Source organism: Balaenoptera physalus (assembly GCF_965194825.1).
Source record: "Balaenoptera physalus genome assembly, chromosome: 13".
Classification (NCBI taxonomy): Eukaryota; Metazoa; Chordata; class Mammalia; order Artiodactyla; family Balaenopteridae; genus Balaenoptera; species Balaenoptera physalus.
In genome coordinates, this window is record NC_138892.1 from 59,006,275 (window position 1) to 59,025,293 (window position 19,019).

Genomic DNA, 19,019 nt, shown 5'->3' on the forward strand with positions numbered 1-19,019 from the left:
GCAGGCACTGCCAAGGGATGTGCTAAGTGGACATTATGTGTTGCTAGGGGAACGTTGAGAAACACTATGATTAGATAATGCGACTGACCTTGCTTCTGGAGTGAACTAAGGGGGAAATCTTTTATCTCCGAAACTCTTGAACATATTTATCCTAGGGAGTTGATGAGAAATGTGAATAAAGATTTAGGTACAAAGATACTCATTACAGCATTATTTTATTATAAAAATTAACAGCTTCCTGAATATCCAGTAAGAGGGAAATGGTTAAATAAATTGTGGTACATATATGTAGTAGAATATTAGATAGTTATTAAAATGACTTTGGTAGAAGTAATTAACGGGGAAAATGGTCACAGTTCTAGTAATAGAAAAAAGCATGGTATAAAAATGTTCTGTATAATGTAAATTACATAAAAATTATTAGGTATGGAAACATGCAAATGGATACAATTTCCATTCGAATATGGAAGCAAAGTTTAGAAAAACATATCTCAGAACATTGGTGTTATTAATAGCAGTTATCTCTGAGTTACAGAGTATGGGTAATTTTTCTTTTCTACTTCTACTTGTGTGTGTTTTCTATAAGTATAAAGAAGCCTATAGTACTTCTCTAATCATAAAAGCCTTTCTGTTAGTATCTGAAAGTAAAATTTCAGAATGTGTTAAAGTGAAAACAAATGTGATGACATATAAATTCCTAAGCATAGTGTTTGGATCACAGTAAATGCTTAATAAATGATAGCTTCTGCGTACTGAGGAAGATCGCCTCCTATGATCAGAGCCCTTTCATATTGGGAGGCAACATCACTGAGATAGTATACTATTCATGCAGCTTTTTGTCTTTCCGAGGTCGATAAATATGTTGTTCTTCTGTATGTACTGGCCCAGGATATTAAAAAAATAAAAAGTTGTAGGACCAGAGTGAAATGTTTTGTGTTGTCTTATGAAGGTATAAAGGAAACTGATGTAGAGAGGGCCTAGTAGTGATTTTCTGCAGTGACTTAAAAAATTTTTTTAGCTTTGATATAATTTATTTTTTATTTTTAAAATTTATTTATTTATTTTTGGCTGCATTGGGTCTTCATTGCTGCACATGGGCTTTCTCTAGTTGTGGCGAGCAGGGGCTACTCTTCGTTGTGGTGCGCAGGCTTCTCATTGTGGTGGCTTCTCTTGTTGCAGAGCACAGGCTCTAGGCATAGGGGCTTCAGTAATTGTGGCTCACGGGCTCTAGAGTGGAGACTCAGTTATTGTGGCGCGTGGGCTTAGTTGCTCCGTGGCATGTGGGATCTTCCCGGACCACGGAGCGAACCCCTGTCATCTGTATTGGCAGGCGGATTCTTAACCAGTGTGCCACCAGGGAAGTCCCTAGCTTTGATATAATTTATGACTCCCACTGTAAGTTGCTTTTATCCCCCTTTCTGGGTTGCCTCCTTAAGAATTCTTGGGAAATTTGAAACAGTATAACAGAAAAGATTTTCTTTGTTCTAGGAATTTCTGTTCCTTCTCAAGTTAGTCTAACCATATGGGCCCCTTGGAACTCAGTGCTGATAAAAAAGAAATGTAGATTTCCCTCTACTTTGGACTTGCTTGGGAACTGAGATGTGCATGTAAGAAACTATCAATACTTTCAACATGCGAAAAACATACTGGAAATACACGTCAGTGGCTATTTTTACTGAGCAGTAGTGTCAGATATTCTTTTTTTTAACTTTTTATTTTATATTGGAGTATAGCCGATTTACAATGTTGTGATAGTTTCAGGTGCACAGCAAAGGGACTCAGCCATACATATACATGTATCCATTCTCCCCCAAACTCCCCTCCCATCCAGTCTGCCACATAACATTGAGCAGAGTTCCCTGTGCTATACAGTAGGTCCTCGTTGGTTATCCATTTTAAATATAGCAGTGTGTACATGTCGATCCCAAACTCCCTAACTATCCCTTCCTCCCAGCCTTCCCCCCGTGTCAAATGTTTTTAATATTTGACAGTTTATTCTTCATAATCACTATAGTTCTTAATATGTGACTTGTACAATACATACATGTTAGTAAGTAGTCATAGACAAAAATGACTATAGTCTCTTAACACCATGGCTTTTGTGCCTGAGACCATTTTCTCTTCCAGAATGCAAAATAATGTGAATGTACTTAATACTATAGAAATTTACACTTAAAAATTATTGAAATGATAATTTTTATGTTATATGTATTTTACCACTGTTAAAACAAAAAACACAACAGTGTGAGCCAGATGAAAATGTGCAGTTTCCAAGCTAATTATGACCCTGACACCTCAGATTCTGTCTACTTCTCAGCATTCACTTACTACCGTATACCAGGAGATGGGGACCAAAGTTGTTTGTTACAGCCAGAGATATTATATCAATTATTGGCAAAAAGCATGCAAGGAAAGGGGAATACCTTGTAATACATCAGGTGGATTTTAGAATGTTAATGAGCACCACTGAGGAGAAGGATGGACTTTTTGGTCTAGTCTCCTCATCTAGTTTATAATTATCTTGAATCCTCTTTGCTTCAAGGAGATCTGTAGCTGAGGGAGAAGGAATTGGGAATTGAATGTGAAGAGCAAAGGTATTACAGTAGCTCTTCCCTGTCCATGGGGGATATGTTCCAAGACCCCCAGTGGATGCCTGAAACCTGGATAGTACCAAGCCCTGTATATACTATACTTTTTCCTATGCATACATACCTATGACAAAGTTTAATTTATAAATTAGGCACAGTAAGAGATTAACAACAACAATAATAAAATAGAACAATTATAACAATATATTAATGAAAGTTTTGTGAATATGGTCTCTCTCAGAATATCTTATTGTACGAATTTAATACCTTTTCCATCTTAACTAAGCACTAACCATGCACTGTGGCCATATCTTTTACAGTTTGAGGTGTGACCGCAAAATTAGCACAGATTTATTTTTTCTTTTTCACAATTTCACAGAAGATTCATTCTTAGCAACCTCAGCATATGATTTTTTTTCTTTCCTTATTAAGTTGAGAACTTTCACCTTTTCACCTAAAGGAAGCACTTCATGGCTTCTCTTTGGCGTATCCAAATTGCCAGCATCACTACTTGTGCTTTGGGGCCATTATTAAGTAAAATAAGGCTTACTTGAACACTAGCACTTTTGATACCATGACAGTCGATCTGATAACTGAGAAGGCTACTAAGTAACTGACAGGTGGGATACGGAGGGACAAAGGAATGATGCCGGTCTTGGGCGGGACTGAGTGGGATGGCACAAGATTTCGTCATGCTATTCAGAACAGCGCTTATGAATTATTTCTGGAATTTTCCATTCAGTATTTTTGGACTTCAGTTGACTGTGGGTAACTGAAACCAAGGAAAGCAAAGCTGCAGAATTGGGGGTGGGGGGGACACAACCGTATTTCCTCATTTGGACATAGCAGTTTTTTCTCTAAGCACAGTGGAGCGTGATGGGGGAGGGGAGTGTAGAAAAGAGGACTGATATCATAGAATTACAGGAACTGTATGAGCTGACTTTGATTTGAGAATATGGAAAATAAGAGCCTGAAATCTGTGAGTTTTGATGATGATTTTAACATTTCAAAGAAAGTTATGGGAAACTTAACAAAGGTTAGCAGTCTTAAAACGTTTAGCTTTTTCCATATACTATAGCATGGGAAGCTTCAATATTGGGATTTCAGCTGGGCAGCACTTTACTTATACTAATCCCACAATTTATCCTAGTGATGGTTTTTCACAGTACAAGGATTCTTGAATTTCTCCTTTGAAATTAAACAAGGGAAGATTTCTGGAGTTTGGAGGATCCTTTGTTATTTGCATAGATTCATTGTCATTGCTATTCACTCTTTCCCCCTACTATTCATTTTTAGTATATCAGAATGGCAGCATTGCTTACTTGTCTGTAGAGACTATTCTTTGATAATATTTGCAGCAGTTTCTGTGGAAAGTGTTTTATTAAAAAAAAAAAAAAAAAGAGGAGGAGGCAAGGGGAATATCATCTTGTAGCTCTTAGTGATAGAGCCTGTTGCCATGGAGTCCTGGATCAGATTGGCTGACCTGGGGGCCAATGAGCAGTTAGAACATAAACACATCATCATTTAACCTTGCAGAATTCATTTAGTCAGTGATATATGACATTAATACCATAACTGTATATAAAGCTGTAAATAAAATGTTTCAAGAATGGTATAAGGTGGTTTTCTCTTATTTTTCAAAGTTTGCTGCTTAATGTAAACAATGTAATAATACATAGCTTCTTACTTTGATTTGATTGGGAAAAGATATGGTGGGAAATACCTATCACCTGTCTGTGAATTGAGTTGCTGCTGCAGTCAATTGGGCTTATGCCAAGTCTAAGTCAAACCCTGGCCTCTAGACCAGAGGAGATTTGTCTTGATATCTGAAGCTGCCTTGCTTATTTTGGTAGCTTTAGAGCTGAATCAGAAATTGGCAGCTTTTTTCTTACTTGTTTTTCCTTTTCTCTTCCAATCTGATATGGTAGTCCCTGTAAATGTTATATTTGCACACTATTTGGTCTGGAGTTAGAGGATTAGCTGGGAGTAGCTTCTGTATTCTCCATCTTCACTTCTCTAGCTTGTTCATATTTATTGACATACGTCTGGGAGATTTCACTTAACTCAGCGTTAGTTCCTTGTCATAGCAGATCATGGCATGTATCTTCTCCTGTACCTTATTGCTTTAGAGACTGAGAATGATTCATTCATACAAAGAAAATACCCCTTCTAGATCTTGTAAATGAAAGAAGTCAAGAGTATTGTATTTTTCTTCTTACGTTTTATGTCAGGGATACTTGAGAAGTTATGGTGGGTCTTGTTCTTCTCTCCTCCAGTGTTTCCATGCTTGGCTATTTATAGATTTGAAGGATTGAAAGAGACTTCAAGAGATCCATGAGTTTGTTCCCCTCTTTTGAACTATTCAAGTCTCTGTGAGTGAGATGCGAACTTCTCATTATACCATCGCTTTCTGTCTCAGAGGAATAAAACCAAACTTCAGATTTATCTGTTAAGCAAAGAGGAGCAAAAAGTCTGTTTGATATCTGGCTAACTTTTTGTGGGGGAGACCTTAGAAAAGTAGGATAGGAAGTGTTTGGGGTTTTGTAATTTTAGTTATTTTGACCAGAAAAAGGCTCCCTGAGATGGCATCTGAGTAAAGACCTGAAAAGACTGAGTAAGCAAGCCATGCTGTTATCTGGGGGGAAGACCATTCCAGGCAGAAGGAAGGAGCAGTAAAAGCAATCACTATAAAGTGGGTTTAGGGCACAAGGAGGAGCCAATGTGATTGAAACTGCATATATTGGAGAAATAGTAAGAGATGGGATCAGAGGGCAAATTAGTGGTCAGATTATTTAAGGTCTTGTAGGTCATTTTAAGAACTCAGGTTTTGCTCTGAGTGAGATGGGGATCCATTGGAGAGTTTTGAGCAAAGCTATAACATGATCTGAAACTGTTTTTACACAATTACTCTGGTTGCTATGCTTAGAAAATACTGTAGGGGAGCAAGATTGGAATCAGGAGACCAGTAGGAAGGCTATCAGCCAAGAGAGATGGTGGCTTGGACCAGGGTGGTAGCAGTGGAAATGTAGAAAGTCATCAGATTTTGGTTATATTTTGAAGTTAGAGTCAACAGGATTTGCTCCTTGATCATTTTGGTCTTCAGTTTACTCTTCTATAAAGAGAATGGTGATATCTACTTGTAAAATGTCTAGCCCTGTACACACAATAGAGTGATCAATGATAAACTTTCTGGAAGTGAGGCCTCTTTAGGATCTGAGCCATCAAATGTTGTGTGTTGTTTAAACATCATGAGTAACATGTCTGAAGGAACCAGCCACTCTTCATTGATCCATCTCTTGCCTTAGGTGTATGCTTACAGCTATATCGAACATTGGAGCTCTTCCTTTTGAAAGAAGCATTTACCTAAATCGACTTTTAAAAACAATTCTTAAAATACCAAAGTATCAAGCAAAGTAGGAAACCAAGTACAGTAAGTGGTAAATAGGCAGTAAAAGACTGCAAGTAAGAAAAAAGATAAGAATTCTAATTCTCATTAAAATAGGCAAGGATCTCACCTATGCAGAATAATGTGGGTTCAATACTGATTGGGAAATGGGTGTATAAAAGGTGCCAATTCCAAGTGGAAATATGTTTGTTCATAAGAGAAAAACAGTACCACTGAACAGCCAGGAAGAGGGGTCTCTCAAATATCTTCCTTTACCTTCTTACTGTAGAATAGGATTAGGAGGAACTAACATTTACTTGAGCATACTGTGTGTAGGCACATTACATTTGCTGTGTGATTTTCCAATGACTCTATGAGATACGTATCATGTCTAATCTTACAGATAAGGAGGCTGAGGCTTAGTTACATGGTTAATAAGTTGTAGAAACATTAGTATTATAGCCAAATTATGTCAAACTACAAAGTCCATGAACGTATCCACTATAACATGCTTACTGCCCTTTATACTCTAGAGATTGAATGTTCTTTATTTTGATGGGTGCTGCCCCTAACTCACCCTTTAATGATGCTCAGCCTTTTCCTTGCCGCAGAGGTAGTATTGGAGCACGAGGGTGATGCTTTTATATCCTCTGTAAAAGTACCAAATTTCCCTTATTTTACCTCTTCCCTCCCAAGTACGTATAAGCTCCAGGTTGTTGCTACAGGATTCCTTGCTTATAGGAATTGACTAATTGTGTACTGTTATTTTCATCATTATTATTATTTTGAGTGTGTGTGTGCTGTGAATATATATTACAGCAAAACTTAAATAGTATCTTAAACAAGACAGAAGTGTATTTTTCTGTCACATTCAGGAAATCCAGAGGGAGCCAGTCCAGTCCAGGGTTGGTCTAGTCAAGGACTCAGGTTTCTTCTGTTGCCCCACTGTCTATGGTTTTCAATCCTACTATCACCTCACAGTCTCAGATGGCTGCTGAAGTGCCAGCCTTTTACTTCTACATTCAAGCCAGCAAGAATTAGGGATGAGTAAAGAAGGGCCATTCACTTCCATTAAGGATACTTCATAGAAGTTGTATTTACTACTTGTATTAGTTTCCTAGGTCCGCTGTAACAAAATACCATAAACTGGATGGCGTAAACAACAGAAATTTATTTTCTCACAGTTCTGGAGGCTAGAAGTCTCAAGATCAAGATGTCAGCAGATTTGGATTTTCCTGAAGTCTCTCTTCTGGATTTTCAAATGGCCTCCTTTTTACTGTGTCCTCACATGGTCTTTTCTCTGTGCCTACACATCTCTGGTGTCTCTTTGTGTGTCTCAATTTCCTCTTATAAGAATACCAGCCAGATTAGGCCTTGTTTTAATTTAATCACCTCTTTAAAGGCCCTATCTCCAAATACAGTCAGGTTCTGAGGTATTGGGCGGGGGTGGGGGGTGGGGGTTGTGTGGTGTTAGGGCTTCAACATATGAATTTTGAGGGGACACAATCCAACCTATAACAATACTTCTTTCTACTTACATCCCATGGACTAGAACCTAGTCACACACTCATTTTTAGCTATAATGGAGGTTGGGATATGTGTAGCATTTTTATAGGCAGCCATGTGCCCAACTAAAAATCAGTAGTTGGGGACTTCCCTAGTGGTCCAGTGGTAAAGAATCCGCCTTACAATGCAAGGGACGCAGATTCGATCCCTGGTCAGGTAACTAAGATCCCACATGCCGCGGGGCAACTAAGCCCACACGCCACAACTACTGAGCTTGCGTGTCTCAACTAGAGAGCCTGCATGCCGCAAACTACACAGCCCACGTGCTCTGGAGCCTGCACGCCACAACTAGAGAAGAGAAAACCCACACGCTGCAACTAGACAGAAGCAAGCCCACGTGCCGCAAGGAAAGATCCCGCATGCTTCAATGAAGATCCAGCGTGCCGCAACTAAGACCCAATGCAGCCAAGAATAAATAAAATAAATTTTAAAAAAATTTTGTTTTTAAATCAGTAGTTGTATTGAGGAAGAGGTGATTGGCTATTGGGGAATAAATAGCAGGCTCTCCTTCGCAGCAGAGGCTTAAGGAGTAATGATTCTTAAAGTTTTCCAGTTCCTTCATGTGAAATTAGATTGTTCTTATCTTATTTCTCTGGCCAAACTCAATTCAATTTTATTTTATTTTATTTTATTTTATTTATTTATTTTAAAAATTTATTTATTTATTCATTTATTTAATTTTTGGCTGCATTGGGTCTCCGCTGCTGCACGTGAGTTTTCTCTAGTTGCTGAGAGCAGAGGCTACTGTTTGTTGTGGTGTGCGGGCTTCTCATTGTGGTGGCTTCTCTTGTTGCGGAGCACGGGTTCTAGGTGCACGGGCTTCAGTAGTTGTGGCACATGGGCTCAGTAGTTGTGGCTCGCGGGCTCTAGAGCACAGGCTCAGTAGTTGTGGTGCACGGGCTTAGTTGCTCTGCGGCATGTGGGATCTTTCCGGACCAGGGCTCAAACCTGTGTCCCCTGCATTGGCAGGCGGATTCTTAACCACTGTGCCACCAGGGAAGCCCCTCACATTCAATTTTAGATTTTGAAAGAGTCTTTTAATACTAAACTGTTGGCTTAGGTGTCCTCTCCACCTAATAGGTGGTAACATTGATCTCTAAGTTCATCACAGTAGGGCAATACAGACTTAGTTGCATGGTGTTTAAGTTAAGCAATAGAAGGCATCTTGAAATGCCATGAACAGTCGATAAATTGTGATTTTTTTTTTTTCTTTCCCAAAATGTCTTGTCTGGGTTTAGTTAGGAGCAGTTTTGCCAGGGTGTGGGAAAGGACAGTATGAACTTTCAAGGTCTTCTCCATCCCTAAGATTCTGTGATATTTTCTACATAGTGGCATTACTATGATAAAGCTAAATAAAATAGAAGCAGCAGAGGTCCTTCATTGTTTGAGCACTGCTGCTTTTTGTCTGAAGAGGAGGAAATATGATTTGTTCTGTTTCGCTCAAGGAAGTAAAATGGGCATTTTGGGCCAAGAATGTAGAGAAGCCGTTAGAAACTGAAACGAAGCCCAACTAACACTTCAGTCCATCGATCAAAGCACCTGTAGTTCTCATTTCAGGGCAAGTACAACCATCACAGATATTGAACAAAGAGAGTACATGTCCAGAACATTTTAATCTTGTTTCTCTGTTTACTTTGCCTAAGGAATTGCTCTGGACATCAGCCAACTCCTGTGGCCTCCCTTACACACCAGTGAATCCTTTTGCATTTATAGAGCAGAATGATTTTCTCATGCTTCCCTGATTTAGAAAATTGGCATAATTGTTATTATTGTTGTTGTTATTTTTATTGGCCTAGTACTAGTGAAACCTATGACATTTGACTTCTGAAATCCTTAAAGGACTTGGTGACTGGCACATAACTAGCTTTACGTGTTCCATAAGTACTTTATACTCTACTCCCTCACATTCTGCTTTCTCTCTCTGAAGAGAAGGGAGTGTTGGACCCATATCCCTCATAACTCAGTAGGGCCTTCTTTCTTGTCCTTCTCCCAGGGGCGGTTGAACCAGTTTTCCTTTTCAGGTATGCAGTTATCATACTGTTTTTGTTTTTCATCCTTTGGGCACTGTAGTGAAAAGAACATGGGATTTTGGAATCAAGAAGACCTGGGTTTGAATTCTGGCTTCTTATACAGACTGTATGGCCCTGAACAATGTATTTCATGTATAAATAAAATGGTGATATTTTATACCTTGAGAAGATCAAATAAGATATTTTCTATAAACTATAAACAATTTTAAGTCATGAGAGGTGACCCAGATTGAGGGGAAAGATGGGAGAGTTTACAAGCCCCCAAATATGTCCCCCACTGACACTCTCTGAAGAGAGGCCTTGCATCTAGGCACTCCTCCCATACCTTACTTCACATCCCAGAACACTCCTGAATGTCTACCTTGGGATACCTAGAACTTTGGCTTTGGGATCAGACACAGGCTGGAATCTTGCCTTTGCCCCTCGTATCTTGGGAAAGTTATTTAATTCCTCTGAGCTTTGGTTTCTTCATCTTAGAAATGCCCTAGCAAAGAGTTTTGTTATGATTAAAGTAATGTATAGAAACAATAATCAAAGTCATAGGAAGAATGTAGACTTTGGCATCAGCACTAGAGTTTGGGTCTGATTCTGTCATTTAGTATGACAGTAGTTAAGGAATTTGCCCAAGGTCACCAGACCTTGGGCAAATTCCTTAACTACTCTTGGCTGTATGAGTGGAAGTGCATAAAGCACCAAGTTCATAATTGCACTCAATAAACATTAATGGTTTTTCCTTTTCTCCTAACTCCAATGTCAAAGAGTGTATAAATAGGCTAGCCATCATGAGCATCTAGACAGTTTTGTTTTGTTTTTAACCTACCATTTTAACCCTATGAATGTTTTGTCCCCAGTGTTTTGACTACTAGGGGCATGTTTTTCGCTTTGTGTGTTTAAATAACATAACATAAAATGCATAAATCTTAAGCATTCAGTTAGTAAGTTTTGACAGTTATATACACCCATGTAACCACTACCTCTAACAAGATGGAATATTTCCATCACTCCTAAAGAATCCCTTATGTCTCTTTCCAATCAGTATTTTACCCCCAAACCTTTCTGATTTAAACCACTGTAGGATAGTTTTGCCTGTTCTTGAATTTCATATAAATGGACTTATATAGTATGTATTTTTGGGGAAGGAGATCCACGTTCTTCTACTTACTATATAGTTTTGAGATCCATCCATGTTTTTGAGTATGTCAGTATACACCCAGCAATGTCCCCTCATGTCTCACGGGTGATGATTGAATCACTTGCTTCTTCTCAAACGAGTCACGAAAAAAAAATTACCACGATTGATCCACCTTCTAGGGTCCAGGGATAGGGTCACCTTCCCTGATCATGTGTCCTCAGAGGAAAGCAAACACCAAAAGTTCATTTTTAAATTGTTGAATAGTATTCTATTATATGAATATACCATAATTTGTTTATACGTTCTCCTGAACCCCTAGATTTTAAATATTTTTTCAGTATGAGTATCAACTGGGAGTAATTTATTCTTGATATATAAATGAGAAAAGGACTGGAAAATTTACAGGAATTTTGCCACAGGGTATGTCAGAATTTTTAGCCTATAGGTATTTTGTTCTTTCTTGAATTCTCTCTACTTGGCCATGGATTAAAAGGGAGAAAATGAAACTGCCCTTCTTTCTCTGAGTGTCCCCTATATAATATATTCTTTTTGGCACAATGCCTAGAAGGTTTTTTATAGAGTTGATGGAAGGATATATAATCTCACTGTGCTCTGGAAGGTACTTACCTCAGCAGTCAAAAAATTTATGGGGAATATGCAGTATTCTTCCTGAAAAAATTGCCAAATCTTGGCTCCCAATCATCTTCCCCTGTATCATCCTATTTCCTCACTCCCTATCCTTGCCCTCGACTTCTGACAGTCCCCTCTGTGCAGCTTGAGCCACTGAGTGTCCTCAGGAGACACCCTGCCTTAAAATTGTGCTATTTGCCTGGGTGAAACGTACAACATACACTGATAGGTTGCAGAGAAGCACACACCTAGGCTCTCCTGGGAGCTTAATGTCTTGCTTTGTTCTAGTCAAGTGATATATGAAATAGTTCCTTTCTCCATTGAGTAAGCCATCCACAATGGAAATTACTTCTCTGCCTTTTAACCCTTGTCTACTGGCTTTATTCTTCCTCTTTAAAGCTTTTTCTTTGTTTCTTTTTTTTTCCTGCTAATAAATTATCTTGTCCCTTGGCTGCAACTTTTGCTTTTGTTTTGGCCCAGAAAAAATTATTTCCAGAAATCCTTATGCCCCAAGAGAAAGGAGAGCCTTCTGCATAGGATTATGGAAATGACTGTAGTTAAAGGTTATTTTGGAGAACAAAAGAGACCCTCAGCTCAAGAAATACAGTTTTGAGCTTGGTGTATCTTCTGATGGATCTTAACTCTAGAGTTAAAACTCTGACTCCTCATTACTGTCTTATTCTCTCTGATCCACCCTTCTCCATGTGTTGGCAGGTTGTTGCAGTCCAGGCATCATCTGCATAAAAGACAAACCTTCAGCAGAAGATAGCCATTTTTCTAGTGGCTTTTTTTTCTTTTTTAATACAGTGGGAAGCCTTTCTTTAAAGCCACCCACCTAGCAAAATCCTCTCATGTCTCACTGGTGATGGTTGAGTCACTTGTCCCTTCCTAACCCAGACACAAAAAGGAAACAGAATTACCACGATTAGTCTAGCTAATTAAGATCCACCTTCTAGGGACTTCCCTGTGGTCCAGTGGTTAAGAATCCACCTTCCAATGCAGGGAACGCAGGTTCGATCCCTGGTTGGGGAACTAAGATCCCACATGCCATAGGGCAACTAAGCCCGCCTGCCGCAACTACGCCCGCCTGCCGCAACTACTGAGCCCGTGTGCTCTGGAGCCTGCACGCCACAACTAGAGAGCCTGCATGCCACAACTACTGAGCCCTTGCACTTTGGAGCTGGCACGCCACGACTGGAGAGCCCGTTCACTGCAACTACTGAGCCCGCGTGCTCTAGAGCCTGAGTGCCACAACTAGAGAGAAGCCTGCGTGCCACAACGAAGAGCCCGCCAGTGGAACAAAAGATTCCGTGTGCCGCAACGAAGATCCCACATGCCGCAACTGAGACCCAACACAGCCAAATAAAATTAAAAAAAGAAGAAAGATCCACCTCCTAGGGCTTGGGGATAGGATTACCTTCCCTGATCATGTGTCCTCAGAGGAAGGCAAACACCAAAAGGAAATCTGGGCTAGACTGAGTGTGGGAGAAAGGGGAGATTTGGATAGGTAGCCAGTATAGTTTCTACCGTACCCTTTCTCTGCTGCTTCCTTTTTCCTCAGAGTACAAGTTACTTTGGGGACTTCCCTGGTGGTGCAGTGGTTAAGAATCTGTCTGCCAATGCAGGGGACGCAGGTTCGATCCCTAGTCTGGGAAGAGCTCCTACATGGTGCAGAGCAACTAAGCCCATGTGCCACAACTACTGAGCCTGCGCTCTAGAGGCCACGAGCCACAGCTACTGAGCCCGCGTGCCACAACGACTGAAGCCCGCGCGTCTAGAGCCTGTGCTCCGCAATGAGAGAAGCCACCACAATGAGAAGCACATACACTACAACGAAGAGTAGCCCCCACTCGCCACAACTAGAGAAAGCCCGCGCGGAGCAACGAAGACCCAACGCAGCCAAAAAATTAATTAATTAATTAATTAAGTTTTAAAAAAGGAATTGCTTTGTTTTACACACCTCTTTAAGAGGCCAGTAGTCTCAGTGGAAATGACTGTCAAAATTGTTAAAAGTGGTTGCATTAATCACTGTTTTATGGACGTCTTAAAGAATCTGAAGTTCAAGTTTTCCTGTTTCCCAGTGAACAAAGAAAACCATGTGGCTCCCTACAACTTAAGTTGGAATGCGTGACCATATTCCACAGGTGGCTATTATGAAAGACCGTTTTTTGGTTTAGTTGGGTTTTTTCATTAGTGCTTTGACTGAGTAACAGTGCTTGGACACCGTGAAGTTAGTCGAGGTGTCCAGATGATTGAGCCTTTTCTGCCTTATATGTAAAGAGGAGCTGCAAAGTTATCATTCTGATTGACAAATATACCTATTTGGTAATTGAGGCCCATCCTGGAAAAAGAAACAACCAGCTGCTTTATATTTGTCCCTATCACCACCTTTTTTTTTTTCCAGTTTTATTGAGATATAATTGATATATAGCTCTGTATAAGTTTAAGCTGTACTGCTTAATGACTTAACATACATGTACTATGAAATGATTACCACAATAAGTTTAGTTAACATCCGTTTCCTCATAGAAGGTTTCCTTCTGGGGTGATGAAAATGTACTGGGACTAGATAGAGGTGATGGTTACACAACACTGTGAATGTACTAAATGCACTGAATTGTTCACTTTAAAATGGTTAACTTTATGTTGTATGAATTTTTAAAATTCAATTAAAGAAAATTTCAGGCCAAAAAAAATTTTATTTTCTTATGAGAACTTTTAGGATGTACTCTCTTAGCAACTTTTAAATATACCATACAATTAACTATAGTCATCAGGTTGTACATTACCTCTCCAGTACTTACTTATCTTATAACCGGAAGTTTGTACCTTTTGACCACCTTTATCCAATTCCCCCATTCCCCACCTCTCACCTTTTCTTTCTGACAGTAATCTGTTTAAGGTTATTTAAGCCTGAAAAAGAAAAATATTGAAGATCTATCATGTGGTAAAAGAAGTAAACTTAATTTTGTTTGACTCCAAGGCAGATTTAGGAACAAGATTGAAACAGTTCATAGCTTTTTATAGGGAGAAACTATGTAACAGTTAAGACTGTTTATGAAATAGTGAGTTGATCCTGTCCCAGGAGTTTTCTAGGAGAAAGAAAGTTCCTCTCAGGAACTTACACAAAGGGACTCTTCTTTGGGGAGGATGGGGAAGATTGCATGAGGCTGTATCTAAGAACCCTTCCAATTCTGATCTTTATTGATGTTTCCCAGCTAAAAGATATAGAGAAGGCATGTGCTGAGTTTTACTGTATTTCAAACTGAAGAGAATGGAGCCTTGATTTACCCATGGGGGAAAAAAACAAATATATGTGTATATGCAGTTCCCACGTACAGCCAATGATCCGTAAGCTCTGTAGGGACTTCCCTGGTGGCGCAGTGGTTAAGAATCCGCCTGCCAGTGCAGGGGACACGGGTTCAACCCCTGGTCCGGGAAGATCCCACATGCTGCAGAGCAACTAAGCCCATGCGCCACAACTACGAGCCTGTGCTTTAGGGCCCGCAAGCCACAACTGCTGAGCCCGTGTGCTGCAACTGAGCCCATGTGCCACAACTACTGAAGCCCGCGCACTCTAGGACCTGCGTACTGCAACTGCTGAGCCCGCATGCTGCAACCACTGAAGCCCACATGCCTAGAGCCTGTGCTCCACAACAAGAGAAGCCACTGCAATGAGAAGCCCATGCACCGCAACGAAGAGTAGCCCCTGCTTGCCGCAACTAGAGAAAACCCACGTGCAGCAATGAAGACCCGACGCAGCCAAAAATAAATTTAAAAATAATAATATTAAAATAAAAATTAAAAACGTAAGCTCTGTAGGTTGTAACTTTTTTTATAGAAGCCTCCAGGTCCTGAATCAATTAATTAAAAAATAAAATATCAGCCATTTTCTATTGTAGCCAGTTTCTTCCAGTATTTCTCATCTTTATTTTATTATTTGTTTGTTTGTTTACTTATTTATTTTTGGCTGCGTTGGGTCTTCATTGCTGTGTGCGGGCTTCCTCTAGTTGCGGTGAGCGGGGGCTACTCTTCGTTGCGGTGCACGGGCTCTAGGTGCACGTGCTTCAGTAGTTGCAGCATGCGGACTCAGCAGTTGCGGTACGCGGGTCCTAGAACGCAGGCTCAGTAGTTGTGGCGCATGGGCATAGCTGCTCCACGGCATGTGGGATCTTCCTGGACCCCACGGTTCGAACCCGTGTCCCTTGTATTGGCAGGTGGATTCTTAACCACTGCACCACCAGGGAAGTCCCTATTTCTGATCTTTAAATTCAGCTGTATGTGACTTCCCTGGTGGCGCAGTGGTTAAGAATCCACCCGCCAATGCAGGGGACACAGGTTCAATCCCTGGCCCAGGAAGATCCCACATGTCGTGGAGCAACTAAGCCCATGTGCCACAACTACTGAGCTGAGCCTGTGCTCTAGAGCCTGTGCGCCACAACTACTGAGCCTGCATGCCACAACTACTGAAGCCCGCATGCCCTAGGGCCCGCCTGCTGCAACTACTGAGGCCATGTGCCGCAACTGCTGAAGCCCGCGTGCTCTAGGGCCCTCATGCCACAACTACTGAGCCTGCGTGCTGCAGCTACTGAAGCCTGTGCGTCTAGAGCCCATGCTCCGCAACAAGAGAAGCCACCGCAATGAGAAGCACGTGCACTGCAATGAAGAGTAGCCCCCGCTCGCTGCAACTAGAGAAACCCTGTGCGCAGCAACGAAGACCCAACACAGCCAATCAATCAATCAATAAATAAATAAAAAGAATTTAAATTCAGCTGTATGACTATGATTGTATGAATGACTCTCTGGCCTTTTAAACTAAGTCTTCAGGCAGCTGCTCAGTAGCCACCAAAAGGTGAACAAAGCAATAATCTTTGCAGACTAACTTATGCCTGGATGAGGTTACCCATGCTTCTTAAGAGCCTTCTGGGTCTTATCCGTGAAACTGATTAGAAGGAGGAAAAATTGTCTAGCATGACAATTTTCTTGAAGCATTGCTGTTTGTTTAGCTTGGTTTCTAGAGTCACATGGAATAAACAGGATATCTGGGAAGGTTTCCAGTCTTATCTTTTTAAAGAAAAGAAAGAAATATTTAGGATTCAAGTACAGTCAGTAATCCATGAAGGAGAAACCTCTATTATAAACCATTGTTGGAGCTAAACATTTTTGACTTTAACAGTTGTTGAGGACATGAATCTCTGTATAGAGCATCAATTTCTGTTACTGAGTGCGTGCTTGGATTACTGTGTTGACCTCACTACAGGATTTCCCAGGTAGCGATAGCAAGTGATAAAGAGCTACCACCCCTGCACTACAAATCTCTGCATCTTTGGGAGGCAGTAAAGTGACTGAACCCAAATAGTGAATAGCAAAGCAAAGATTCTCTTCCTCCAGGGAGAGACCCAGTCTTTCTGAAGGACAGATGACTACAAAACTCTCTTCTTGCCTTTTCAGCTTGCTTAAGATAAAGGAAAGAATTTAAGATTCTATAAACATTGTCTGATTTTGCTGCTTTTTGATGGAGGCGATACTTGAAGTTGGTAACGGTGTTGTGGTTTGTGGCAGCTGTGGAAGTTCTCCTTGGGAAAGGAGAGTGATCCTCTCTGGTACTGAATAGAGCTTTATATCTTCTTTCTGGAGAGAGTCTAGTGAGTTAACTCTGTGGAGTGCTCAAGCTGAAGATGTAAGCACAGTTCTGTAGGGAACAAGGGAGGGCAAATAAAGTGCCAAGGAGACTTACACTACATTGCTTTAGAACTGAATTCTGGTGAATCTCAAAATAATTATGCTGAGTAAAAGAATCCATATACTGTATGATGTAAAATTCTAGAAAATGGAGACTGATCTGTAGCAACAGTGGTTGGCTGGGGGTGGTGGCAAAGGGGAGGAAGGGCTTTTAAAGGAGCAGGAGGAAACTTTTGGAGGTCATGAATGTGCTCACGATCTTGATTGTGATGATGTTTCACAGGTGTATGTGTGTTTCTTAATTCATCAAATTGTACTTTTTTTTTTTTTTTGGCCATGCCGCGTGGCTTGCAGGATCTTAGTTCCCTGACCAGGGGTTGAACCTGGGCCCTTGGCAGTGAAAGCGCCAAGGGAGTCCTAACCACTGGACTGCCGGGGAATTCCTAGTGCATTTTAAATATATGCAGTTTCTGTCAATTTTACCTCAATAAAGCTTTTTTTTTTTTTTAAAGAAATGAAATTAATCTAGGGGCAACATTTATCATAGGACCCTATACTGGGTTACAGGAAGGCTATTTCAGGCTTCTGTGTGAAATACAAGTCTTGCAGGTGTGTTAAGTTTAGATACACAGCTCCTGTTTAATGCAAAGTTTAGATACACAGCTCCTGTTTAATGCATTTCATGTTTCTTTAGGAGTCCATAGAGGCTGCTGTATTCTATTGAAGAAGATGTCTAACAGTAACACTACTCAAGAGACCCTGGAAATAATGAAAGAATCGGAAAAAAAACTGGTGGAAGAATCTGTAAACAAAAACAAGTTTATATCTAAGACTCCAAGCAAGGAAGAAATTGAGAAAGAGAGTGAAGATACCAGTTTGCGTCAGGAGACACAGGTAAGAATTAGAAGTGCATCATATGCGCACTCTTTATAGCAAAATAGAAACATCATTAGAGGTGGCATTGGAAATCTATAGGAAGCCAGTCACTTACACAAACGTTTGGTTCTCCCTAAAAACCCAACTTCAGCTCTCAAGAAATGTCTCCTTCCCTTTTTGTCAGAGTCCACAACGAAGTCTGAAGAAAGCAGAATGAAATCCCTAATCTATTAGGACCTGAATAACACTGGTTCTTGCTACATTTTGATATTTTTTAACGATCAGAAAATAAACTGTATACGAACACATATTTAAGAAGTCATAATATGGCTTATACAATAAACCATATTTTTAATTAAAATTTTTTTTTTATTTTTGGCTGCGTTGGGTCTTCATTGCTGCGCATGGGCTTCCTCTAGTTGCAGCGAGCAGAGGCTACTCTTCGTTGCGGTGTGCGGACTTCTCATTGCAGTGGCTTCTCTTGTTGCAGAGCATGGGCTCTAGGTGCGCAGGCTTCAGTAGTTGTGGCACATGGGCTTAGTTGCTCCCACAGCCTGTGGGATCTTCCCGGACCAGGGCTCGAATCCTTGTTCTCTGCATTGGCAGGCGGATTCTTAACTGCTGCGCCACCAGGGAAGTCCCTACAATAAACTCTTAAAACTAGAGCTGCCTGGCTTTACACACAGTGTTAAATTCATATCCTGGTTGTGTTAAAGCAGTCAGCATTTTCTGGTCAGAAATAGTCTCTGAACTTGCCACTTGGTAAATGTGAGTGAGAGGAATTTTATTCTTTGGTTGCCTATTGTTTTCCATCCGAATTCATACTACAGTGCAGATATGATGGCAGTAGATGGCCAGCTGAGCTTTTTCCAGGGCTCCTCTTTGGTACCCAGCCAGACTCTGGGCCTCCTCTAGCTAACCTGTTCCAGTTCTCTTCCCTGTGGTCACTACTAGTTTCCTCTGGGCCTCCTCTAGCTTACCTGTTCCAGTTCTCTTCCCTGTGGTCACTACTAGTTTCCTCTGTTACCCAAGCCCAAATTATATAAATCCTTTCCTTCTTGCCCAGGGGTGAGACTGGTCTTTATTATATGCTTAGGAGATAGACTGTTAATTGTAGTAAGTTAGTTTAG

General features: G+C 40.6%; 1 protein-coding gene across 29 annotated transcripts in view; it reads left to right on the forward strand.

Moving 5' to 3' along the window:
* Positions 1-19,019, forward strand: part of R3HDM2 (R3H domain containing 2) — a 146,331-nt gene that overhangs the window by 83,493 nt on the left and 43,819 nt on the right. For all 29 annotated transcript variants that reach the window (XM_082422228.1, XM_082422225.1, XM_082422231.1 and 26 more), the window contains one exon: positions 17,708-17,907. In XM_082422228.1, the coding sequence (XP_082278354.1) occupies positions 17,743-17,907 (165 nt within the window). In that variant the 5' untranslated portion in view covers positions 17,708-17,742. Of the gene's footprint in view, positions 1-17,707; positions 17,908-19,019 lie in introns of those variants that run through there.